The sequence below is a fragment of the Salmo salar genome, chromosome 02 (assembly GCF_965601325.2).
Source record: "Salmo salar chromosome 02, fSalSal1, whole genome shotgun sequence".
NCBI lineage: Eukaryota > Metazoa > Chordata > Actinopteri > Salmoniformes > Salmonidae > Salmo > Salmo salar.
The window spans coordinates 91302502-91329216 of record NC_138292.1 but is presented as its reverse complement, the minus strand read 5'-3'; the positions used below and the strand labels follow the sequence as shown (position 1 = coordinate 91329216).

Here is a 26715-nt window from a genome sequence, read left to right as displayed (position 1 = left end):
TTGATAAGTTATTGTATAATATTCAGCCAATTTATTTGCATGCCATTACATCAATATAGCCCAACCAGAAGAGAAGAAACTCTTCCTGAACCACCTCCTGCTGGCCTTCATACATTCTGACGTTGCTGGTAATAGGCTACACAAGCAGTCAGCAACCTACGTTTGGAGTGCAAATTTATATGACCATTTCTACTGATCTGGTGCCAGTTATGATTTTACTATGCACATTTTACTGGAACAGGTTAATTTAATTCATAATAGTATCTCAAAATCATTGTCTGTGATTAATGTACATTCTATCTAAATCTAAATGAAAATTATACACATCTAAAAGTTACTTTCATTGCCAACTATGTAAAAATAGCCTACATAAAGCCAACAAATAACAACATTGCAAATAAATATCCTATAATTCACATGGCATGTCTACAACGAACTTGAAACATTGTATAATAATAATTGTATAATATAATCTCTCCCGCTACTCTCTCCTCTTCCATCCTATCATCTCTTCCCTCTGCTCAAACCTTCTCCAACCTATCTCCTGATTCTGCCTCCTCAACCCTCCTCTCCTCCCTTTCTGCATCCTTTGATTTTCGCTGTCCCCTATCCTCCAGGCCGGCTCGGTCCTCCCCTCCTGCTCCGTGGCTCGACGACTCACTACGAGCTCACAGAACAGGGCTCCGGGCAGCCGAGCGGAAATGGAGGAAAACTCGCCTCCCTGCGGACCTGGCATCCTTTCACTCCCTCCTCTCTACATTCTCCTCTTCTGTCTCTGCTGCTAAAGCCACTTTCTACCACTCTAAATTCCAAGCATCTGCCTCTAACCCTAGGAAGCTCTTTGCTACCTTCTCCTCCCTCCTGAAGCCTCCTCCCCCTCCCCCCCCCTCCTCCCTCTCTGCGGATGACTTCGTCAACCATTTTGAAAAGAAGGTTGACGATATCCGATCCTCGTTTGCTAAGTCAAACGACACCGCTGGTCCTGCTCACACTGCCCTACCCTGTGCTTTGACCTCTTTCTCCCCTCTCTCTCCAGATGAAATCTCGCGTCTTGTGACGGCCGGCCGCCCAACAACCTGCCCGCTTGACCCTATCCCCTCCTCTCTTCTCCAGACCATTTCCGGAGACCTTCTCACCTCGCTCATCAACTCATCCTTGACCGCTGGCTACGTCCCTTCCGTCTTCAAGAGAGCGAGAGTTGCACCCCTTCTGAAAAAACCTACACTCGATCCCTCTGATGTCAACAACTACAGACCAGTATCCCTTCTTTCTTTTCTCTCCAAAACTCTTGAACGTGCCGTCCTTGGCCAGCTCTCCTGCTATCTCTCTCAGAATGACCTTCTTGATCCTAATCAGTCAGGTTTCAAGACTGGGCATTCAACTGAGACTGCTCTTCTCTGTGTCACGGAGGCTCTCCGCACTGCTAAAGCTAACTCTCTCTCCTCTGCTCTCATCCTTCTAGACCTATCTGCTGCCTTTGATACTGTGAACCATCAGATCCTCCTCTCCACCCTCTCCGAGTTGGGCATCTCCGGCGCGGCCCACGCTTGGATTGCGTCCTACCTGACAGGTCGCTCCTACCAGGTGGCGTGGCGAGAATCTGTCTCCGCACCATGCGCTCTCACCACTGGTGTCCCCCAGGGCTCTGTTCTAGGCCCTCTCCTATTCTCGCTATACACCAAGTCACTTGGCTCTGTCATATCCTCACATGGTCTGTCCTATCATTGCTATGCAGACGACACACAATTAATCTTCTCCTTTCCCCCTTCTGATAACCAGGCGGCGAATCGCATCTCTGCATGTCTGTCAGACATATCAGTGTGGATGACGGATCACCACCTCAAGCTGAACCTCGGCAAGACGGAGCTGCTCTTCCTCCCGGGGAAGGACTGCCCGTTCCATGATCTCGCCATCACGGTTGACAACTCCCTTGTGTCCTCCTCCCAGAGTGCTAAGAACCTTGGCGTGATCCTGGACAACACCCTGTCGTTCTCCACTAACATCAAGGCGGTGACCCGATCCTGTAGGTTCATGCTCTACAACATTCGCAGAGTACGACCCTGCCTCACACAGGAAGCGGCGCAGGTCCTAATCCAGGCACTTGTCATCTCCCGTCTGGATTACTGCAACTCGCTGTTGGCTGGGCTCCCTGCCTGTGCCATTAAACCCCTACAACTCATCCAGAACGCCGCAGCCCGTCTGGTGTTCAACCTTCCCAAGTTCTCTCACGTCACCCCGCTCCTCCGCTCTCTCCACTGGCTTCCAGTTGAAGCTCGCATCCGCTACAAGACCATGGTGATTGCCTATGGAGCTGTGAAGGGAACGGCACCTCCATACCTTCAGGCTCTGATCAGGCCCTACACCCAAACAAGGGCACTGCGTTCATCCACCTCTGGCCTGCTGGCCCACCTACCTCTGAGGAAGCACAGTTCCCGCTCAGCCCAGTCAAAACTGTTCGCTGCTCTGGCACCCCAATGGTGGAACAAGCTCCCTCACGATGCCAGGACAGCGGAGTCAATCACCACCTTCCGGAGACACCTGAAACCCCACCTCTTTAAGGAATACCTAGGATAGGATAAAGTAATCCTTCTAACCCCCCCCCCCCCCTTAAAAGATTTAGATGCACTATTGTAAAGTGGTTGTTCCACTGGATATCATAAGGTGAATGCACCAATTTGTAAGTCGCTCTGGATAAGAGCGTCTGCTAAATGACTTAAATGTAAAATGTAAATGTATAAAATATTCTGGGCCATCAGAGTTTCCCAGCCAGTGAGTTCTGGACAGACACAGCTGTCGGCTATTTGTACAAAGAATAATAAGTAATCAGGTATTTTATGACATTTCCACTGGATCAGAGCATTATGTTTTTCCCTTTCGTGCCGAGTGGTTATCGAAAGGACGAGAGCTGGAAATATTTTTCAAATACTTTTAATAACTATTCTCATTTGCAATTGATTTTGATTAGACTTTGTTTACTTGCTGTTTGAGGTGAAGAAAAAATTACTTTGAGAAGCTCCACAACTCATTAGTGGTGGTGCGTTAATGCAATCAAAAATACTATCAGACATCCCCAAATGGGCACATTTATAGGCCTACATTTGCACACAGGCCAGGTAGACCAGTCCTACTTCTATATGCGTAACCAGGTAGACTAGTCCTACTTCTATATGTGTAACCAGGTAGACTAGTCCTACTTCTATATGTGTAATCAGGTAGAATAGTCCTACTTCTATATGTGTAACCAGGTAGACTAGTCCTACTTCTATATGTGTAATCAGGTAGACTAGTCCTACTTCTATATGTGTAACCAGGTAGACTAGTCCTACTTCTATATGTGTAACCAGGTAGACTAGTCCTATTTCTATATGTGTAACCAGTTAAGTTATGGGTCCTACAGTAGGTCTGTTGTAAGGTGAAGTTATGGGTCCTACAGTAGGTCTATGTTGTTGTGAGGTGAAGTTAGGGGTCCTACAGTAGGTCTATGTTGTTGTGAGGTGAAGTTAGGGGTCCTACAGTAGGTCTATGTTGTTGTTAGGTGAAGTTTTGTGCCAATTTGGCAAACACTTAGTGTACAAACCCTCATTGTCAGGCTGATGGAAAAGCTAGCCGAAGAGCATTTTACTCGTTGAAGTGTTTAAAAAAATATATAAAGCAGTTGATTTGCGATGATGACACAAACATTATATTAAGCAGGACATTCAAACAGGCCTTACAATTATAATCCAAAGTAGTGTGAAATGAACTCATAAGCAACCTGGAAATGGAGGTTACTCCCCTGAGTTTTCCCATATTCACATTCAGAATACATTGTGAAAAACTAAAATCTTTGCTCACCAGATATACTACATCCTTACCTAGTGGTTTCCTCATTACCAGATATACTACATCCATAACTAGTGGTTTCCTCATTACCAGATATACTACATCCATAACTAGTGGTTTCCTCATTAGCAGGGAGGAGTTTCTACAACCAAATTGTGTGCGCATCGCCCTCATGCTGCAATTTTAGCAAACACAGAAAGGGGCCTATATTGGAGACGAGAGGTCGACCAATTATGTTTTTTCAACGCCGATACCGATTACTCGGCCGATTTTGCTTTTTTTGTTTTTTATTATTGATTTATATGTAATAATGAAAATTACAACAATACTGAATGAACACTTATTTTAACTTAATATAATACAGCAATGATTTTTACCAATACCGATTATTGGAGGGCCCCAAAAAACGCCGATACCGATTAATCGGCCGATTATAACTTTTTTGAGTTTGCAATAATGACAATTACAACAATACTGAATGAAGACTTATTTTAACTTAATATAATACATCAATAAAATCAATTTAGCCTCAAATAAATAATGCAAAAACAAAGTGTTGGAGAAGAAAGTAAAAGTGCAATATGTGTCATGTAAAAAAAGCTAACATTTAAGTTCCTTGCTCAGGACATGAGAACATATGAAAGCTGGTGGTTCCTTTTAACATGAGTCTTCAATGTTCCCAGGTAAGAAGTTTTAGGTTGTAGTTATTATAGGAATTATAGGACTATTTCTCTCTATACCATTTGTATTTCATATACCTTGACTATTGGATGTTCATATAGGCACTTTAGTATTGCCAGTGTAACAGTATAGCTTCCGTCCCTTTCCTCGCTCGTACCTGGGCTCACACCAGGAACACATCGACAACAGCCACCCTCGAAGCAGCGTTACTCATGTAGAGCAAGGGGAACAACTACTCCAAGTCTCAGAGCGAGTGACATTTGAAACGCTATTAGTGCGCACCCGGCTAACTAGCTAGCCATTTCACATCGGTTACACAAGCCTAATCTTGGGAGTTGATAGGCTTGAAGTCATAAACAGCGCAATGCTTGAAGAATTGCGAAGAGCTGCTGGCAAACGCACAAAGGTGCTGTTTGAATGAATGCTTACGAGCCTGCTAACCGATTCTTATGAAAACTTGAAATCGGCCATTCCGATTAATCGGTCGACCTCTATTGGAGACCAAAAGTTGTCTGCCACATTGTTTAGAGTTTTCCACAACTAGAATAACTTGATTTACTCAATCATCGATGTTACTACTAATGTGAAAACAAGACAAAATATGACAATTCTTGCTCATTTTGTGGGACTTTAAACGTCTTTCTGACTTTGTTGTTCACGCAGGAGAGAGATGTGACTATCGTGGATCCTCTGCGGAGCCTCAACAACCTCATGATGCTGACAAGACAGAGAAGAGTCTCTCCACATTAGAACACCTCAAGAAACACCAGCAGAGATCCACAGGGAAGATCCACATCCGCTGCTCTGATTGTGGGAAGAGATTCACCTCATCAGCAGGCATTAAAATTCATCAGAGAATCCACACAGGAGAGAAACCTTATAGCTGTGCTCAATGTGGGAAGAGCTTTACTGCTTCTAGCTGTCTGACTAAACATCAGAGAACACACACAGGAGAGAAACCTTATAGCTGTACTCAATGTGGTAAGAGCTTTACTGTGTCTAGCTGTCTGACTAAACACCAGAGAACACACACAGGAGAGAAACCGTATAGCTGTGATGAATGTGGCAAGAGTTTTGCTACATCTAGCAGTCTGACTATACACCAGAGAACACACACAGGAGATAAACCTTATAGCTGTGCTCAATGTGGGAAGAGCTTTACTGTGTCAAGCTGTCTGACTAAACACCAGAGAACACACACAGGAGATAAACCTTATAGCTGTACTCAATGTGGGAAGAGTTTTACTAAGTCTAGCTATCTAACTATACACCAGAGAACACACAGGATTGAAACCTTATAGCTGTACACAATGTGGGAAGAGTTTTACTCAGTCAACCAGCCTGATGTCACACCAGAGAAAACACACACAGGAGAGAAACCTTATAGCTGTAATCAATGTGGGAAGAGATACTCAGATAAAAGATATCTGACTAAACATAAGAAAATACATGAAGGAGTTGTTTCATGATATCAATGAATTAATGTCATAATGTAGAATGTTTAAACATTGTAGTAGCAGTATTTTAATGAAGTCACAATGTAGAACCCTAAACGTTTGTCCCCTGTTCTATTGATTTCAACATGATATGGATATTAGCCTCAGGGGGAAAATCCAGGCTCTGAAAAGAGTACTATTTATGTGATTTAACAAAAAGTGACTAACAAAAATAGAGTTGTGTTACACTTACCATGTTGGTGACCCACTTGAATCAAAATGCAACACTTCAAAATGTAGCTAGCTGTTTTCTACAAGTTGTCCTCTAACCAGTGATGTACACATTATTCCCAGATTCCGTGTGGTTTTTCAGCTGTTAGTTTTAACAGGACGTGCAACCTCATCTCCCTCCTCTCGCAGAATTGATTTCAACATGATATCGATGAGTTATGACAAATAAGTGTTGTGTTCCTTTGTTTAGCGACCCCTAAATTTAAATGCATCACTCCAAAATGTAGCTGACTGTCTTCTGCAGGTTGTCCTCTAATCAGTGAGGTAAAATACATCTCCCATTTCCATGTGTTTTTTTAGTTGTGTTTTTTTAGTTGTGTTAGTTTCAACAGCACGAACAACCTGATTTCCCCCCTAATCGATATCAGTGATTTATTGCTACTTGTCAAAACAACAGCGTTTTTGGTGCTTGTGCAGTTTATAAGGAGCTTGTTTTAAAAAATACAAGTAATATGATTATTGTGGCATATGTTTGTGTACATATCACATTTTATGTTTAGGTTTTCAATTTATCCCAAACTGTATGCATATTGGTTAATGATTTGGACACGTTAAAACTGTGTTTTGACATTGGGCTATCCCACCTAGCAAAATTTAATTGAAAAGACGTTGAAAATATGACTATGCAATCAAATATTTCATATTTACATTTCATTTCATGTAACATTTAGTAATGATATTTATTTATGCAACCAACTGACAATTTCCAGGTATAATTATATTGACATTGTTGCCCTGCTTTTAGAATATCAGGGTTTATTCTCAGATTTGCCAGCCTGACAAAAGATACATTTTATGCCTCACCATTAAGTGAATTATTGCTAATACATATTAACAAAGGGGTGTACATTTGGTTTTTATATTTCATGTTTAATATTCATGTAAGATTTAGTAATCATAATTATTTATGCAACCAACTGACAATTTTTGGGTAGAATTATATTGACATTGTTGCCCTGCTTTTAGAATATCAGGGTTAATTATCACATGTGCCAACCCTAATGTACTAGAGCATGACATTGGGGACTGGACCCCGATCCAACAACATGCCTATCTAGTGAACCCTGAAAAGAGAGAGAAGCTCTGCAGTGAGGTGGAAAGTTACTACAGATATTGCAGGAGTTTCCTCTTGAAATCAGACATGTCCGTGGTAAGGACAACTTGGTTGCTGATTGTCTCAAGGGTGGGCAGTTAAAAAGTTGTGTTTTGCGTTTAGCCAGTGCATTGCCATGGATCACAGTTTATTTTGACTGCATGGTTTTCCTTATTGGAGATGAGTTTTGTTTGGGCTCGTTCCAAGGGGACGAGAGTTCTAGAAACTAGGTGGGGGGGGGGGGGATATATATATATTGTTTTTAATTGTTGACAGCCAGTGGACACCATGTTTATATTGGTGAAGGTGAAGCATTGTAGTTGATTATAATGTGAATTTGAAGTTGTTTTCTGTTGGCGGGAAGCATTCTCTTAAGGTGTTACCGTCTTTGGTTTTTCCATTTATGTTTTGAGGTTGGACTTTAGCACGTCTAGCTCGTTAGCCCGTACTAATCAACTTTCAGTGGACACCCCCATAGTGTCTTTCAGAACCCCTCCTAAAACCCCACCTGTTTAGTTGTGGTTGTTGTCAGTGACTCTTTGTTAGTTCCTCTTCTGTTTGAGCAACATTTTAGATTTTTCTTGCTGGGAAACGTAACAACAAACAATGTAGTAAAACAAGCTGATATTTTGGGTTGGATGTTGCATCCAATTGTTAATATTTTAATCAATGGATTTTCTTTAGGGTGCTCATTAGTCTTTCAGTTGTTAATCTTGTTTTTTATCCTCTGTTTGTTGTGTACCAAATATTTCTGTTTATTTTCATTTTTTTCTTCCTGTGAAACCATTGCGTTGCATCCATGTCTGAAATGTGCTGTATAAATAAAGCTTGATTTCATTTTAACATATTGTAAAACAAATTAACTGATCAAAACTCTTGCCAAACCAATGACCAAATATGTGTAAAAGCAACATTTCTTGGTCCGTCTTAATATGAAAAACGATCACATTTCCAGCCTGCTGAAGGCGTGGTGGAGTGGTAAACACCACCCCCGGCTCTACCAGGGGCTTGAGGTGGTCTCCCACAGCTCTGATTATGTCATGTTCTGTGGCCTTGCTGTTCCATTTCTTGACTGCCCCTGCAACACAGAAGCACATTTAGTCATATTATATAAAACGGTCAAAGTAATGGATATGGAGCATCTATGGCCTCAGTTACACCTGGCACCTAAATGTGACTTCTGTCATCCGATCACTCCAAACTGCATTAGGTTCAGATCTACCAGGATGGGCCTTTGACATAGTCTGGATGCAGTCAGGCCACTGAATATGAATATTCAATATAAAGAGATTGGGTGAATCAGTGGGGAAAAGTACATTTGACACAAATGACCTTCATAATATCAAAGAAAGGGGAAATTAACTTTCATACAGCCAAAAGGGGTGAGAAATTACACCAATATCAGTGGGCAATTTGCACTAATGTAGATAAACATGGATGATGGAACATATTCCCTTTTGCTGACGTGATGAACCGCTAAGGGGACATAAATATTTACCATCTAAACCATGTGTGACCTCTCACCTCTCTGGCTGTAGAAGTGTTCTTCCTAACCAGTCCCTCAACAGCTCTCTGACTGAGCTCCACCCTCACTGGGCCTTTAGAGGAGAGGAAGGCTGAGGAGGGATGGAAGGATGAATGGATCAGTCACTCAATAAAGTGTAGAACTGCTGTCTGACAATATCAGTATTTTAGTAGTTCATTAAAGTAAATAAGGCTTTATGACTGCTGAATAACAACTATCAATCACTTAGATCATGTATTTTCAGGTAGAGTTACATCCAGTATATCTTCCGCTGTCAAAATAGTGCATGATATGTACGTTTAGTATCACTTTTCAACCAACCCAGTGCATTTTTTTGAAAATGAAAGATTTTGAAATCAGCAATACGACAAAGGATTCAACTACTGAAAACTGAAACAAACAAATGGATCAACCAGATCAATCCCACTTTTCCAGCCTGCTGAAGGCGTGGTGGAGTGGTAAACACCACCCCCGGCTCTACCAGGGGCTTGAGGTGGTCTCCCACAGCTCTGCTTATGTCATGTTCTGTGGCCTTGCTGTTCCATTTCTTGACTGCCCCTGCAACACCGGAAGAAACACATTTAGTCATGTTATATTAAACACTCAGGGTTTCACAGACAAGGCTTAAGCTTAGTCCCAGACTGAAATGCTTGTTTGAGCTGTCTTAACTCAAAGCGACTTGCACAGCTGTAATAGTGGTCGATTTAGCCTGTTCTGGACTAAATAAAGCCGAGTGCAAGAGGGAGGATTAGAGCTACTCCAGGACTAAATGGAAGATTAAATGAATCTTTCAAAGAGGCAGGTTTAACTTCTGCTTAGTGCTGTTTGTGAGGGAGCCTGGACTATGTGGAATGTCTAAATGAAGACCAACATGCACTACAGAGGCCAGCCAGACCAGTACTTGTGGATAGGAGGAATCCATTACATTACTTAGAGACCGCTTTCATATGTACAAAGAAACGGCATTGGAGATTATATCTTTGCTTGAGCCTAGACTTTCCTCTCTGTCTCAAAGAGGAAGGCCTTTACCCAATTACCTCTAAGTTCTGACCACTTTGAGGTTTTTGGCATCTGGAATCTTTCATTGTGAAACTGGTGATTTGTGTCGGTGCCTAATAGTTCACAAAGTCTGCAGGAGGAGTCTTTACATCTAGTTTCCTGATGCTGCTGGCCAAGCCAACTATAAAGTCTGCAGGAGGAGTCTTTACATCTAGTTTCCTGATGCTGCTGGTCAAGCCAACTATAAAGTCTGCAGGAGGAGTCTTTACATCTAGTTTCCTGATGCTGCTGGTCAAGCCAACTATAAAGTCTGCAGGAGGAGTCTTTACATCTAGTTTCCTGATGCTGCTGGTCAAGCCAACTATAAAGTCTGCAGGAGGAGTCTTTACATCTAGTTTCCTGATGCTGCTGGCCAAGCCAACTATAAAGTCTGCAGGAGGAGTCTTTACATCTAGTTTCCTGATGCTGCTGGCCAAGCCAACTATAAAGTCTGCAGGAGGAGTCTTTACATCTAGTTTCCTGATGCTGCTGGTCAAGCCAACTATAAAGTCTGCAGGAGGAGTCTTTACATCTAGTTTCCTGATGCTGCTGGCCAAGCCAACTATAAAGTCTGCAGGAGGAGTCTTTACATCTAGTTTCCTGATGCTGCTGGCCAAGCCAACTATAAAGTCTGCAGGAGGAGTCTTTACATCTAGTTTCCTGATGCTGCTGGCCAAGCCAACTATAAAGTCTGCAGGAAGAGTCTTTACATCTAGTTTCCTGATGCTGCTGGCCAAGCCAACTATAAAGTCTGCAGGAGGAGTCTTTACATCTAGTTTCCTGATGCTGCTGGCCAAGCCAACTATAAAGTCTGCAGGAGGAGTCTTTACATCTAGTTTCCTGATGCTGCTGGCCAAGCCAACTATAAAGTCTGCAGGAGGAGTCTTTACATCTAGTTTCCTGATGCTGCTGGTCAAGCCAACTATAAAGTCTGCAGGAGGAGTCTTTACATCTAGTTTCCTGATGCTGCTGGCCAAGCCAACTATAAAGTCTGCAGGAGGAGTCTTTACATCTAGTTTCCTGATGCTGCTGGCCAAGCCAACTATAAAGTCTGCAGGAGGAGTCTTTACATCTAGTTTCCTGATGCTGCTGGCCAAGCCAACTATAAAGGGCAATATGAATATCTGAATATGGGCAGTTCCCAGAAGTGATTGGCTGCTCACCTGAAGTTGTTTCTTCTTGTAATCCTGATAATAATGCAGATATCTCACCTCTAGTTGTTGTTTCTTCTTGTAATCCTGATAATAATGCAGATATCTCACCTCTAGTTGTTGTTTCTTCTTGTAATCCTGATAATAATGCAGATATCTCACCTCTAGTTGTTGTTTCTTCTTGTAATCCTGATAATAATGCAGATATCTCACCTCTAGTTGTTGTTTCTTCTTGTAATCCTGATAATAATGCAGATATCTCACCTCTAGTTGTTGTTTCTTCTTGTAATCCTGATAATAATGCAGATATTTCACCTGAAGTTGTTGTTACTTCTTGTGGTTACATTTCCATTGAATTCACTGCAAATTGCAGCCCAACCCTCTTGTTCTACTGCTCACTAGCAGCAGTGTGGTTTTTACCTTCAATAACTGGATGGTTTGACATTTGTTTTGGAGCGTTTTTTCATACACACTAAAGTTTTTTTGAACAAATTATTTTTGCCTCTGCCATTGTTTCCTCTCCAAATTCACACCAGTATTGGTGTTTTCTATTCCGGGTTTTAATGAGCACCACTAGACCAACAGCATGTGTTCATACTGAACCTAATCAGGATTAACCCAGGTGTTCATACTGAACCTAATCAGGATTAACCCAGGTGTTCATACTGAACCTAATCAGGATTAACCCAGGTGTTCATACTGAACCTAATCAGGATTAATCCAGGTGTTCATACTGCACCTAATCAGGCTTAACCCAGGTGTTCATGCTGAACCTAATCAGGATTAACCCAGGTGTTCATACTGAACCTAATCAGGCTTAACCCAGGTGTTCATGCTGAACCTAATCAGGATTAACCCAGGTGTTTATACTGAACCTAATCAGGTTTAACCCAGGTGTTCATACTGAACCTAATCAGGATTAACCGAGGTGTTCATACTGAACCTAATCAGGCTTAACCCAGGTGTTCATACTGAACCTAATCAGGATTAACCCAGGTGTTCATACTGAACCTAATCAGGATTAACCCAGGTGTTCATACTGAACCTAATCCGGATTAACTCAGGTGTTCATACTGAACCTAATCAGGCTTAACCCAGGTGTTCTCATTTAGGCTTACTTACCTGACTCCAGTCTCTGACTAACTAAGCCAAATTTAAGACACGATCACGAAAGCTACTTAAATATCCTAGTTTAACTAGTTCTGGCTTAATCTAAACCCTGCAGGGTCTGAATGAAACCTAATGTCCAGTGGGATTGATCCGTTTGATCCAATTGTTTGTTTCAGTTTTCAGTTGTTGAATCCTTGACGTATTGTTGACTTCAAAACTTTTCAGTTTCAACAAATGCACTGGGTTGGTTGAAAAGTGATACTAAACTTACATACCATGCACTATTTTGACATAGTGGACGATATACTGTTTTTCATACTAAGATGGACCAAGATATGTGCTCATTGGTTTTGCAAGAGGGCGGCAGGTAGCCTAGTGGTTAGAGCTGACAAGGTAAAAATAGTTATTCTGTCCCTGAACAAGGCAGTTAACCCACTGTTCCCTGGTAGGCAATCATTGTAAATAAGAATTTGTTCTTAACCGACTTGCCAAATTAAATAAAGGTTAAAGAAAATTAAAATTAAGTCTGTTGATTGTCAGTCATGAGGTTATTTGTTTTACAGTATGTTCAAATCAAATCAAGCTTTATTTATACAGCACATTTCAGACATGGATGCAAAGCAATGGCTTCACAGGAAAAAAACAATGAAAATAAACCGAAATATTTACTACACAACAAACATAAGAGGATAAAAAACAGAAGATTAACAACTGAAAGACTAATGAGCATCCTAAGGAAATCCATTGATTAAAATATTAACAATTGGATGCAACATCCAACCATAACGAGATGGACAAGCCAGCACAGGTGTAACACATACTGACTAACGAGGTGACACCAATCAGTGCGTCCTACGTGCTAACGAGCTAGACGTGCTAACGGAGCTAGACGTGCTAACGAGCTAGACGTGCTAACGAGCTAGACGTGCTAAAGTCCAACCTAATGGAAAAACCAACGCCTGTAACACCTTCCCCCTTATGACAAATATATCCTATATTTTTGTTGGACAAGTTTGCTCACCACCAACAGAAAACAACTTCCATTTCTCATTATACTACAATGCTTCACCTTCACCAATATAAACATGGTGTCTACTGGCTGTCAACAATTAAAAACACGTATTTCTAAATAATAATATTCAATCGTATCTTTTCTCCTTTTCTTTCTATAGAATCCTAAAACTCACTAGCTTCTAGAACTCTCGTCTCCCTAAAACTCACTAGCTTCTAGAACTCTCTCTTCCTAAAACTCACTAGCTTCTATTCCACTTGGAACGAGTCCAAACAAAACTCAACTCCAATACGGAAAAACGTGCAGTCAAAATACAATTTGATCAAATGTACACCCCTTTGTTAATATTTATTGGCAATAATTCACTTAATGGTGAGGCATGGAATAATAATAACAGAATCTTTTGTCAGGCTGAATGTTTGAAATATGAGGTGATTTGAGTCATGCTTCTTCAGTAGTGGAATAAAGACAATTAGCACTTGAATCTTGTCAATAAATACTGGAGTGATGTAAGATTGTTAATAAAATTGATTATAGACCAATTTATTATACTGTGTCCATGTGTATAGGCTGTAAGTACATTGAAAAAAACGACATCTTCTCAACTTTCACTTTCAACAAAAACCGAACATATATTGGACATCGGGCATAGTCTTCTTTTCAACGTATTTTCAATTACATTTTGCTAGGTGGGATAGCCCGATGTCAAAACACATAAATGTAGGGGTCGCTAAACAAAGGAACACTTATTTGTCATCACTCATCGATATCTTGTTGAAATCAATTGTGCGAGAGGAGAGAGATGAGGTTGCACGTCCTGTTAAAACTAACAGCTCAAAAAACACACAGAATCTGGGAATAATGTGTACATCACTGGTTAGAGGACAATTTGTAGAAAACAGCTAGCTACATTTTGAAGAGTTGCATTGTGATTCCAGTGGGTCACCAACGTGGTAAAGAGCTAGCTACATTTTGAAGTGTTGCATTGTGATTCAAGTGGGTCACCAACACAACTCCTTTTTGGTTAGTCACTTTTTGTTATATCACATAAATAGTACTCTTTCATTTCAGAGCCTGGATTTTCCCCCTGAGGCTAATATCTATATCATGTTGAAATCAATAGAACAGGGGACAAACATTTAGGGTTCTACATTGTGACATCATTAATATACTCCTACTACAATGTTAAAACATTCTACATTGTGACATCATTAATATACTCCTACCACAATGTTAAAACATTCTACATTGTGACATTATTTAATTGTTATCGTGAAACAACTCCATGTATTTTCTGATGTTTAATCAGAGATTTTTTTATACGAGTATCTCTTCCCACATTGATTACAGCAATAAGACTTCTCTCCTGTGTGTGTTCTCTGGTGTATTGTTAGATTGCCAGATGTAGTAAAACTCTTCCCACATTGAGTACAGCTATAAGGTTTCACTCCTGTGTGTGTTCTCTGGTGTATCTTCAGATAGCTAGATGTAGAGAAACTCTTCCCACATTGAGTACAGCTATAAGATTTCTCTCCTGTGTGTGTTCTCTGGTGTTTCGTCAGACATCCAGATGCACCAAATCTCTTCCCACATTGATCACAGCTATACGATTTCTCTCCTGTGTGTGTTCTCTGGTGAACTATCAGGCTGCTTAGATGAGTAAAACTCTTCCAACATTGATCACAGCTATAAGATTTCTCTCCTGTGTGTGTTCTCTGGTGAACTATCAGGCTGCTTAGCTGAGTAAAACTCTTCCCACATTGATCACAGCTAAAAGGTTTCTCTCCTGTGTGTATTCTCTGGTGTATAGTTAGATTGCCAGATGTAGTAAAACTCTTCCCACAGTGATCACAGTCTAAAGATTTCTTTCCAGTGTGAATTCTTTGATGTATTTTAAGGTCTGATGAAGAGTTGAATATCTTCCCACAGTCAGAGCAGCAGTGAGATTTCCCTCCAGTGTGAATTCTCAGGTGTTCTTTTAGTGAATTTGATATTGAGAAATATATCCCACAGTCAGAGCAGCAGTTAGATATCTTCCCTGTGGATCTCTGCAGGTGTTTATTGAGGAGTTCTGATCTGGAGAGACTCTTCTCTGCCTCGTCAGCATCATGATGATGTTGAGGATCCCCAGAGGATCCACGATAGTCCCGTCTCTCTCCTGTGTGAATGACAAAGTCAGACAGATGGTTAAAGGTCCACAACAGCAGAAATCCATTGTTTATTTGAGGTAACAGGTGATGCCCAGAGCATACTCATGAAGTTGTACAACAATTGACATCTGTTAAATGATTTGACAAGACTGTCAAAAAAAGTTAGCAACAATAGTTATATTTAGTCTTGTTTTCACATTAGTAGTAACCAGAAATAAGTTATTAAAGTTGTTGAAATCCTAAGCAGTGTGCCAGACGACTATTGGTCTCCAATACAGGCCCCTTTCTGTGTTTGCTAAAATTGCAGCACGAGGGCGATGCACACACAATTTGATTGCAGAAACTCCTCCCTGCTAATGAGGAAACCACTAGTTATGGATGTAGTATATCTGGTAATGAGGAAACGACTAGTTATGGATGTAGTATATCTGGTAATGAGGAAACCACTAGTTATGGATGTAGTATATCTGGTAATGAGGAAACCACTAGTTATGGATGTAGTATATCTGGTAATGAGGAAACCACTAGTTATGGATGTAGTATATCTGGTAATGAGGAAACCACTAGTTATGGATGTAGTATATCTGGTAATGAGGAAACCACTAGTTATGGATGTAGTATATCTGGTAATGAGGAAACCACTAGTTATGGATGTAGTATATCTGCCTGGAGCAAAAAATAGTGAGCAAAGATTTTAGTTTTTCATAATGTATTCTGAATATTACAGCACAAGATCAGGAGTGCTACTCAAGGAAACTCACATTAAGCTCTGTGTCTATTCACTAATTCACCACCATGGGGGAAAACTCAGGGGAGTTCTCATAGGCTGACAGCAAAAATAGCCTCCATTTACAGGTTGCTTATGAGTGCATTTCACATTAAATATGGATTATAATTGTAGGGCTCGCTTGAATCACCTGCTTAATATGTTTGTGTTATTGTCGCAAATCAACTGATTTATAGTTAAACACTTCAACCAGTAAAATGCTCTTTGGCTAGCTTTGCCATCAGCCTGACAATGAGGGTTTGTACACAAAGTTTTTAACCAATTGGCCCATAACTTCACCTAACAACAACATAGACCTACTGTAGGACCCATAACTTCACCTAACAACAACATAGACCAACTGTAGGACCCATAACTTCACCTAATAATAACATAGACCTACTGTAGGACCCATAACTTCATCTAACAAAATAGACCTACTGTAGGACCCATAACTTCATCTAACAAAATAGACCTACTGTAGGACCCATAACTTCATCTAACAAAATAGACCTACTGTAGGACCCATAACTTCACCTAACAATATAGACCTACTGTAGGACCCATAACTTCACCTAACAACAACATAGACCTACTGCAGGACCCATAACTTCACCTAACAACAGCATAGACCTACTGTAGGACCCATACATTTTTTAATTTTCTTTTTTAATTTCACTTTTATTTAACCAGGTAGGCTAGTTGAGAACAAGTTCTCATTTGCAACTGCAAGCTGGTCAAGATAAAGCATAGCAATTCGACACATACAACAACACAGAGTTACACATGGAATAAACAAAACATACAGTCAATAATACAGTAGAACAAAAGAAAACAAAAAGTCTATATACAGTGAGTGCAAATGAGGTAAGTTAAGACAATAAATAGGCCATAAATAAATACACACAGTATGGGGATGAGGTAGGTAGATAGATGGGCTGTTTACAGATGGACTATGTACAGGTGCAGTGATCTGTGAGCTGCTCTGACAGCTGGTGCTTAAAGCTAGTGAGGGAGATATGAGTCTCCAGCTTCAGAGATTTTTTCAGTTCGTTCCAGTCATTGGCAGCAGAGAACTGGAAGGAAAGGCGGCCAAAGGATGAATTGGCTTTGGGGGTGACCAGTAAGATATACCTGCTGGAGCGCGTGCTACGAATGGGTGCTGCTATGGTGACCAGTGAGCTGAGATAAGGCGGGGCTTTACCTAGCAGAGACTTGAAGATGACCTGTAGCCAGTGGGTTTGGCGACGAGTATGAAGCGAGGGCCAACCAATGAGAGCGTACAGGTCGCAATGGTGGGTAGTGTGTGGGGCTTTGGTGACAAAACGGATGGCACTGTGATAGACTGCATCCAGTTTGTTGAGTAGAGTGTTGGAGGCTATTTTATAGATTACATCACTGAAGTCGAGGATCGGTAGGATGGTCAGTTTTACGAGGGTATGTTTGGCAGCATGAGTGAAGGATGCTTTGTTGCAATATAGGAAGCCGATTCTCGATTTAATTTTGGATTGGAGAAGCTTAATGTGAGTCTGGAAGGAGAGTTTACAGTCTAACCAAACACCTAGGTATTTGTAGTTGTCCACGTATTCTAAGTCAGAGCCGTCCAGAGTTGTGATGCTGGACGGGCGAGCAGGTGCGGGCAGTGATCGATTGAATAGCATGCATTTAGATTTACTTGCGGTTTTTTTTACATAGATGGCAATGGCAATAAAAGCTACTTTTAGATTTGTATAATTTTCATTTAGATTTAGATTTAGATAGAATGTAGATTAATCACAGACAATGATCTTGAGATACTATTATAAATTAAATGAAACTGTTCCAGTAAAATGTGCATATGAAAATCAGAACTGGCACCAGATCAGTAGAAATGGTAAGATACATTGCCACTCCAAATGGAAAAGGTTGCCGACCGCTGGTGTAGCCCATTACCGGAAACTTCAGGAGCATAACGGCAGAATTCTTCTCCTTCTGGTTAGGTTATCTTGATCTCTGGCTCCCTCAAGTCATTTGTGTGTCTTAATTATTTGATCAAACAGCTTAAAGCATCAGACCAGTTCAGTACATACAGTTGATTTTATTAAAACACATGAGGTGTGTCTATATATGGAAAAATACATATAACATTTCAACCAATCGATTGGTAGAAATAACAGATGACTCTAGTTGGGGACAGCACTAGAACATGATTTTGGGGCTCCTGAGTGGCGCAGCGGTCTAAGACACCAAGTAGACTAAAATAAAAAGTAATAATAAAAAGTAACACAATGAGAATAACAATAACGAGGCTATATACAGGGGGCACCGGTACCGAGTCAGTGTGCAGGGGTACAGGCTAGTTGAGGTAATCTGTACATTAAGGTGGGGGCGTAGTGGCTATGCATAGGTAACAAACAACCAGCGAGTAGCAGCAGTGCACAAAAGTGAGGGGGGTGGGGGGGGTCAATGTAAATTGTCCAGTGGCGATTTTATGAATTGTTCAGCAGTCTTATGGCTTGGGGGTAGAAGCTGTTGAGGAGGCTTTTGGTCCTAGACTTGGCGCTCCGGTACCGCTTGCAGTGCGGTGGCAGAGAAAACTGTTTAAAACTTGGGTGACTGGAGTCTCTGACAATTTTATGGGCTTTCCTCTGACACCGCCTATTATATAGGTCCTGGATGGCAGGAAGCTTGGCCACAGTGATGTACTGGGCCGTTCGCACTACCCTCTGTAGCGCCTTATGGTCAGATGCCGTGCAGTTGCCATACCAGGCGGTGATGCAACCGGTCAGGATGCTCTCGATGGTGCAGCTGTATTAGCTTTTGAGGATCTGGGGACCCATGGAAAAGGTTTTGTTGTGCCCTCTTCATGACTGTCTTGGTATATACCCATGTGGGTGATTGAAAGATGAACTGAGGTCCACACTCCAGTCCAGTTGGTGGTGGTAATGCACCTTAAAGTTGGTTGCCAACCACCATATAAAGTCCAAAGAAGAAAAAGAATCCTGAAGGAAGGAGAAATGACTAGAAACTAATTTGGTTTACCGTTTGGGGCATCGCGACTGGTTACCTATTTAGATGTGATATGAAAGTATTATGTGAAATTATTTTGATGTGATATTTCAGAGTTGTGTGAAATTATTTTGATGTGATATGAAAGTACAGTGATTTATGTTTCTAGAAACTTATCGCAATTGAGAATCGATTCATATTTAGATAAACTTCAGTTAGTGCTAAATACGGCTGCTAGAATCCTGACTAGAACCAAAACATTTGATCATATTACTCCAGTGCTAGCCTACACTGGCTTCCTGTTAAGGCAAGGGCTGATTTCAAGGTTTTACTGCTAACCTACAAAGCATTACATGGGCTTGCTCCTACCTATCTTTCCGATTTGGTCCTGCCGTACATACATACACGTACGCTACGGTCACAAGACGCAGGCCTCCTAATTGTCCCTAGAATTTCCAAGCAAACAGCTGGAGGCAGGGCTTTCTCCTATAGAGCTAAATTTTTATGGAATGGTCTGCCTACCCATGTGAGAGACGCAGACTCGGTCTCAACCTTTAAATCTTTACTGAAGACTCATCTCTTCAGTAGGTCCTATGATTGAATGTAGTCTGGCCCAGGAGTGTGAAGGTGAACGGACAGGCTCTGGAGCAACGAACCGCCCTTGCTGTCTCTGCCTGGCCGGTTCCCCTCTCTCCACTGGGATTCTCTGCCTCTAACCCTATTACAGGGGCTGAGTCACTGGCTTACTGGTGTTCTTCCATGCCGTCCCTAGTAGGGGTGCGACACTTGAGTGGGTTGAGTCACTGACGTGGTCTTCCTGTCTGTGTTGGCACCCCCCCTTGGGTTGTGCCGTGGCGGAGATCTTTGTGGGCTATACTCGGCCTTGTCTCAGGATGGTAAGTTGGTGGTTGAAGATATCCCTCTAGTGGTGTGGGGGCTGTGCTTTGGCAAAGTGGGTAGGGTTATATCCTGCCTGTTAGGCCCTGTCCGGGGGAATCGTCGGATGGGCCACAGTGTCTCCTGACCCCCCTGTCTCAGCCTCCAGTATTTATGCTGCAGTAGTTTGTGTGTCGGGGGGCTAGGGTCAGTCTGTTATACCTGGAGTATTTCTCCTGTCTTATCCGGTGTCCTGTGTGAATTTAAGTATGCTCTCTCTAATTCTTTCTTTCTTTCTTTCTTTCTTTCTTTCTTTCTCTCTCTCTCTCTCTCTCTCGGAGGACCTGAGCCCTAGGACCATGCCTCAGGACTACCTGGCATGATGACTCCTTGCTGTCCCCAGTTTACCTGGCCGTGCGCTGCTCCAGTTTCAACTGTTCTGCCTGCAGCTTTGGAACCCTGACCTGTTCACCGAACGTGCTGCCTGTCCCAGACCTGCTGTTTTCAACTCTCTAGAGACAGCAGGAGCGGTAGAGATACTCTCAATGATTGGCTATGAAAAGCCAACTGACATTTACTCTTGAGGTGCTGACATGTTGCACCCTCGACAACTACTGTGATTATTATTATTTGACCATGCTGGCCATTTATGAACATTTAAACATCTTGGCCATGTTCTGTTATAATCTCCACCCGGCACAGCCAGAAGAGGACTGGCCACCCCTCATAGCCTGGTTCCTCTCTAGGTTTCTTCCTAGGTTTTGGCCTTTCTAGGGAGTTTTTCTTAGCCACCGTGCTTCTACACCTGCATTGCTTGCTGTTTGGGGTTTTAGGCTGGGTTTCTGTACAGCACTTTGAGATATCAGCTGATGTAAGAAGGGCTATATAAATAAATTTGATGATGGAATATTTGACTATTTTAGCTGCCAGAGCCAGTCTACCTCTGAAAATAACATACAGTCCTTGGACCTTGAGGAGTAACGGGGGCAGCAATCAGCAGTAGAAACAATAACAAAGCGTACTCCCTGCCCGTTTCGGTAAAAAGCTGAGGGATGGGGCTGGAGAAATGCAACCATCCATGATATCAACATTCTAGTTTTAACCATGTTTTGAGGACATACAGTGTTTGTTTATATTTACTGACAAACATTGGAGTAAAAAAAGCTTATATTTTGGGTTCTGATGGGGTACGACAGTTGAACTAAGCACATGAGGCATTTATAAGGGATTTCTTCAAGAAACAATGGGTACATATCATGAATGTGTAAGTCCCAAAATGGATGTAACAACTGCTGATTGTCCCTTTAAGAGAACATCTTGGGCTAATCTAATAGGAGATATTGAGGACTACAGTATTTCAGGCATTGTCATTGGATACATTTGATCAATTGTTAACGTTTTGTTGATGGTCCACTCTTGATGTTCTACACGTTACAGTGTAGCTTCAGCCATTCCTACAGAACAACATTAACATTAAAGTGTAGAACCCCTTTACTGCATATTGGTTCAACGACTGCAGAGACTTTACTTACTGGTGTTAAACAGATCTCCAACCTCCTCTTCTTCCGCCAATGTGACAGTCATCTCCCCCTCCTCCACTCCAAAAACTGCATCCTCCTCTTCCTTCTCTTCTTTTACTGTAACATCCTCCTCCTCTTTCACTCTGAACGCGTCTTCCTCTTCTTTCACTGAAACGTCTTTCTCTTCTTCTTTCACGGTAACAGCTTCACCCTCTACTTGTTTTTGTATTGTAACATCTTTCTCCTCCTCCTCTTTCACGAGAGCTTCTTTCTCCGTCCAGCAGACCTCCTCTTCTTTAACAGGAGGAGAGTAACTTAGTGAACTCATGTTCGGAGATGTTAGCTAGCTAGCATTAGCGACTAGCCTAGTCCTAAGCTAACTTAGCAAACCAGCTAGCTGACAAACAACGTAAATATATAATTAAATGTGCCAACAAGTACATACGACAGAAGTGTGTTTAATATACAGCGACTAATATACACCAAAACAGTGTAAAGAGCGTGAATGTTGTAGCTATGTTTGCTAGAAAGCTACCGAGGTGTCTGACTAGCTGTTGTTGTTGAAGGAGCGTCCGTCCACTAGATTATACGTCACACTGGCAGCATCGCCTGAACCTAAAAGACGCACATCGCCATCTGCTGACTGGAGGGGGCAACGCAGTTGAGGAACCAAATGTTTATTTTTCATTTATTTCATAAAAGTTTAATATTATATTAAGTCGTTCAAAGAGAAGCATGTGTTGATTGATTCCGTTTTTAATGAGTGAGAATTGAAAACAAACTTTACACCCACTACATATTTCCATTGAACCATACTTCTGACATGGATCATTTTGACCCCAGAGGCATATCTTTTATCATAGCCAAAATGTGGTTTATTCAATTCTTCCAATTTTTATGACTTTGTAAATCAACTTCTTCTTAATAAATCAAAATCATGGTTTAGTGTTTCTGTATCAATATGGACTTTTAACAAATTCAAATCCTTTGGAGTCATTTTGACCCCAACCAAAAGCACCTTTTATAAATAGGACGTTTATTTCAAATCAAAATCGAATCACATTTTATTGGTCACATACACATGTTTAGCAGATGTTATTGTGGGTGTAGTGAAATGCTTGTGTTTCTAGCTCCGACAGTGCAGTAATATCTGACAAGTAATATCTAACAATTTCACAACATATACCCAATACACACAAATCTAAGTATTTGAATCTAGGTTTCTCTGTAGACATGATCCATCCCACCAGAGGGTGGAGGGGCACCTGTATCAGTGGTTTTGACCAGATAGGACACCTGCAGATACACAGTATAGTGCCTCCCATGTACTCTCCTAAGATTGGACTTTTCTATGCCACGTATCACATGACTGTGTACAAAACTGCCAATGAGGCGGCAGGGTAGCCTAGTGGTTAGAGTGTTGGACTAGTAACCGAAAGGTTGCAATTTCAAATCCCTGAGCTGACAAGGTACAAATCTGTCGTTCTGCCCCTGAACAAGGCAGTTAACCCACTGTTCCTAGGCCATCATTGAAAATCAGAAGTTGTTCTTAACTGACTTGCCTAGTTAAATAAAGGTTAAGAAAATGATAGAAAACTCTGCCAACAATATACATACAGAGTACCCCACAATAGACAATCCCAAAACAGGTTTCTAGACATGTTTACAAATGTATTTACTTAAGTATTCAGACCCTTTGCTATGAGACTCGAAATTGAGCTCAGATGCATCCTGATTCCATTAATCATCCTTGAGTTGTTTCTACAACTTGATTGGAGTCCACCTGTGGTAAATTCAATTGATTGGACATGATTTGGAAAGGCACACACCTCTCTATTTATAAGGTCCCACAGTTGACCGTGCATGTCAGAGCAAAAACCAAGCCGTGAGTTCAAAGGAATTGTCCGTAGAGCGCTGAGACAGGATTGTTTTGAGGCACAGATCTGGGAAGGGGTTCCAAAAATGTCTGCAGCATTGGAGGTCCCCAAGAACACAGTGGCCTCCATCATTCTGAAATGGAAAAAGTTTGGAGCCACCAAGACTCTTCCAAGAGCTGGCCACCCAGCCAAACTGAGCAATCGGGGGGAGAAGGGCCTTGGTCAGGGAGGTGACCAGGAACCCGATGGTCACTCTGACAGAGCTCCAGAGTTCCTCTGTGGAGACGGGAGAACCTTCCAGAAGGACCATCATCTCTGCAGCACTCCACCAATCAGGCCTTTATGGTAGAGATGCCAGATGGAAGAAACTCCTCAGTAAAAGGCACATGACAGCCCGCTTGGAGTTTGCCAAAAGGCACCTAAAGGACTCTCAGACCATGAGTAACAAGATTCTCTGGTCTGATGAAACCAAGATTGAACTCTTTGGCCTGAATGCCAAGTGTCACGTCTGGAGGAAAATTGGCACCATCCCTACGGTGAAGCATGGTGGTGGCAGCATCATGCTGTGGGGATGTTTTTCAGCAGCAGTGCAAATTGTCCACTGATATTGGTATAACTTCTCACCCCTTTTGTCTGTATGAAAGTTAATTTCCCCTCAGGCACACACATTTGTTCTTTGATATAATGAAGGTCATTTGTGTAGAATGTACTTTTCCCCACCTCTTTATTTTTTTCAAGAGAAAAACTGCTGATGCACAACCACATTTCTAAATGACACCTTGTCTATTCTTCTATTCTAACTCTCAACAGTAAGTTTAGACCCCGACTGATTAAAAAAAAATATATATTATCATTTATTACAAAAAACACAAGGAACGGGTAACATTAAAGTATTAGAACATGAAGGACAAACAATACAGCATCAACACACTATCCAACATGTATCAGTCTTTCCACAACAGAGCCATCCTTATGTGTGAGGGTGCGTGTGCATGATAGTGATATAAAATATATGTCATAGTTTCCTTTTTCATGAACACAATCTTGTGAAACCCGAACCTTCCAAGATCCCCCCACAGCTCCCCAATAGCTGTCCCTCAACCATTCGAGGCCCCCTCCCACAGTCCCCCCCCCCCGGAAGAAAAAAATATAAAAAATACAATTGATTCCATTCCCCACCCCCAAGAACCTCCCAATGCACCAACAACCAAGAGAATGAACTAATGAGAAAAAAGGAAAAGACAGAAGAAAACAGCAAACAACAATGCAAAAAAAAATCTAACAAAATAATAAATTTAAACAAAGGACATCAAGGACAACTGAAATCATAACAGCAATGCCAACTGTATATGTTTGTGTGCATGTCTGGCACTATTACATGTATGTGTGTGTTCTTGTATGTGTTTATTTGAATGAGAGTGTGTGTATATGCATGTGTACCAACACCTGCATGGCATCAGCCTCAGGCAAACCGGCATTAGTTGTAAAAGCGCTGCCACTTAGTGTCATTCAAATGTACTTTTTATTATGTTTTATTTGGACTTTTTTTAATTTAATTTTTGCTTTTATCTTTTGACCATCATTCTATCTCCTATCATCTATCTACCATGAGGTAGTCACCTGGAATGCATTTCAATTTACAGGTGTGCCTTGTTAAATGTTCATTTGTGGAATTTCTTTCTTTCTTAATGCATTTGAGCCAATCAGTTGTGTTGTGACAATGTAGGGGTGGTATACAGAAGATAGCCCTATTTGCTGAAAGACCAAGTCTATATTATGGCAAGAACAGCTCAAATAAGCATAAAGAAATGACAGTCCATCATTACTTTAACACATGACGGTCAGTCAATGCGGAAACTTTCAGGAACTTTGAAAGATTCTTCAAGTGCAGTCGCAACAACCATCCATCGCTATGATGAAGCTGGCTCTCATGAGGATTGCCACAGGAAAGGAAGACCCAGAGTTACCTCTGCTGCAGAAGATAAGTTCATTAGAGTTAACTGTGAAGATAACACAACTATGCCAATGAGATGGTTTGAGATGAATCGGACCACAGAGTGAAAGAAATGCAGCCAACAAGTGCTCAGCATATGTGGGAACTCCTTCAAGACTGTTGGAAAAGCATTCCAGGTGAAGCTGGTTGAGGGACTGCAAAGAGTGTGAAAAGCTGTCATCAAGGCAAAGGGTGGCTACTTTGAAGGATTTCAAATATAACATCTATTTTGATTTGTTTAACACTTTTTTTGGTTACTACATGATTCCATATGAGTTATTTCATAGTTGTGTTGTCTTCACTATTATTCTACAATGTAGACAATAGTTAAAATAAAGAAAAAACTGAATTTGTAGGTATGTCCAAAGAATTGACCGGTACTGAATATGCATTGTGGAGGAGAATTGATCCTAGATCTGTACAAAGGCATAACATTTACAGCAGGAACAACTGTCTATGTTAGAGAGCATATACAGTGAGGGAAAAAAGTATTTGATCCCCTGCTGATTTTGTATGTTTGCCCACTGACAAAGAAATGATCAGTCTATAATTTTAACGGTAGGTTTATTTGAACAGTGAGAGACAGAATGACAACAAAAAAATCCAGAAAAACGCATCTCAAAAATGTTGAAAATAAATTGATTTGCATTTTAATGAGGGAAATAAGTATTGAACTAAAGCCTTGCCATTTCAGATCTTTTTTAAAAGATTGGGGAATTTTTTACAATTAGGAAATAATATGTTATGTTTTATTTGTACCTCAGCCAGCATTGTGAATGGATAGGAAATAATATGTCATGTTTTACTCGTACTTCAGCCGGCATTGTGAATTGTTAGGAAATAATATGTCATGTTTTTTTACTCGTACTTCAGCCAGCATTGTGAATGGTTAGGAAATAATATGTCATGTTTTACTCGTACCTCAGCCGGCATTGTGAATGGTTAGGAAATAATATGTCATGTTTTACTCGTACCTCAGCCAGAATTGTGAATGGTTCGGTAATAATATGTCATGTTTTACTCGTACCTCAGCCAGCATTGTGAATGGTTAGGAAATAATATGTCATGTTTTACTCGTACCTCAGCCAGCATTGTGAATGGTTAGGAAATAATATGTCATGTTTTACTTGTACCTCAGCCAGCATTGTGAAGGGTGTCTGATGCAGTGACAAATTAGACCATGGCAGTAAATCTAATACTTAGGTGTTTTTAGTCTGTGGTGGTTCAGTGGTTATAAGTTACTGACCTTGGAATACATTTCTGGCCATGCTGGCAGGGTCTGAATCAAACCCAATGATCACCTGGTAAACTGACAGGGTCTGAATCAAACCCAATGTCCACCTGGTACACTGACAGGGTCTGAATCAAACCCAATGTCCACCTGGT

At 41.3% G+C, this 26715-nt stretch overlaps 1 protein-coding gene across 1 annotated transcript; it reads right to left on the bottom strand.

Moving 5' to 3' along the window:
* Positions 1-12714: 12714 nt before the first annotated feature.
* Positions 12715-22023, bottom strand: LOC145863027 (uncharacterized). Its single transcript, XM_082968159.1, has 2 exons — positions 21472-22023; positions 12715-15317 (listed from the first exon to the last, which is right to left on the bottom strand). Exons 1-2 carry the CDS (start codon positions 21785-21787, stop codon positions 14461-14463), a joined length of 1173 nt encoding a protein of 390 aa, XP_082824285.1. The 5' UTR covers positions 21788-22023; the 3' UTR covers positions 12715-14460.
* Between the last annotated feature and the right edge of the window lie 4692 nt (positions 22024-26715).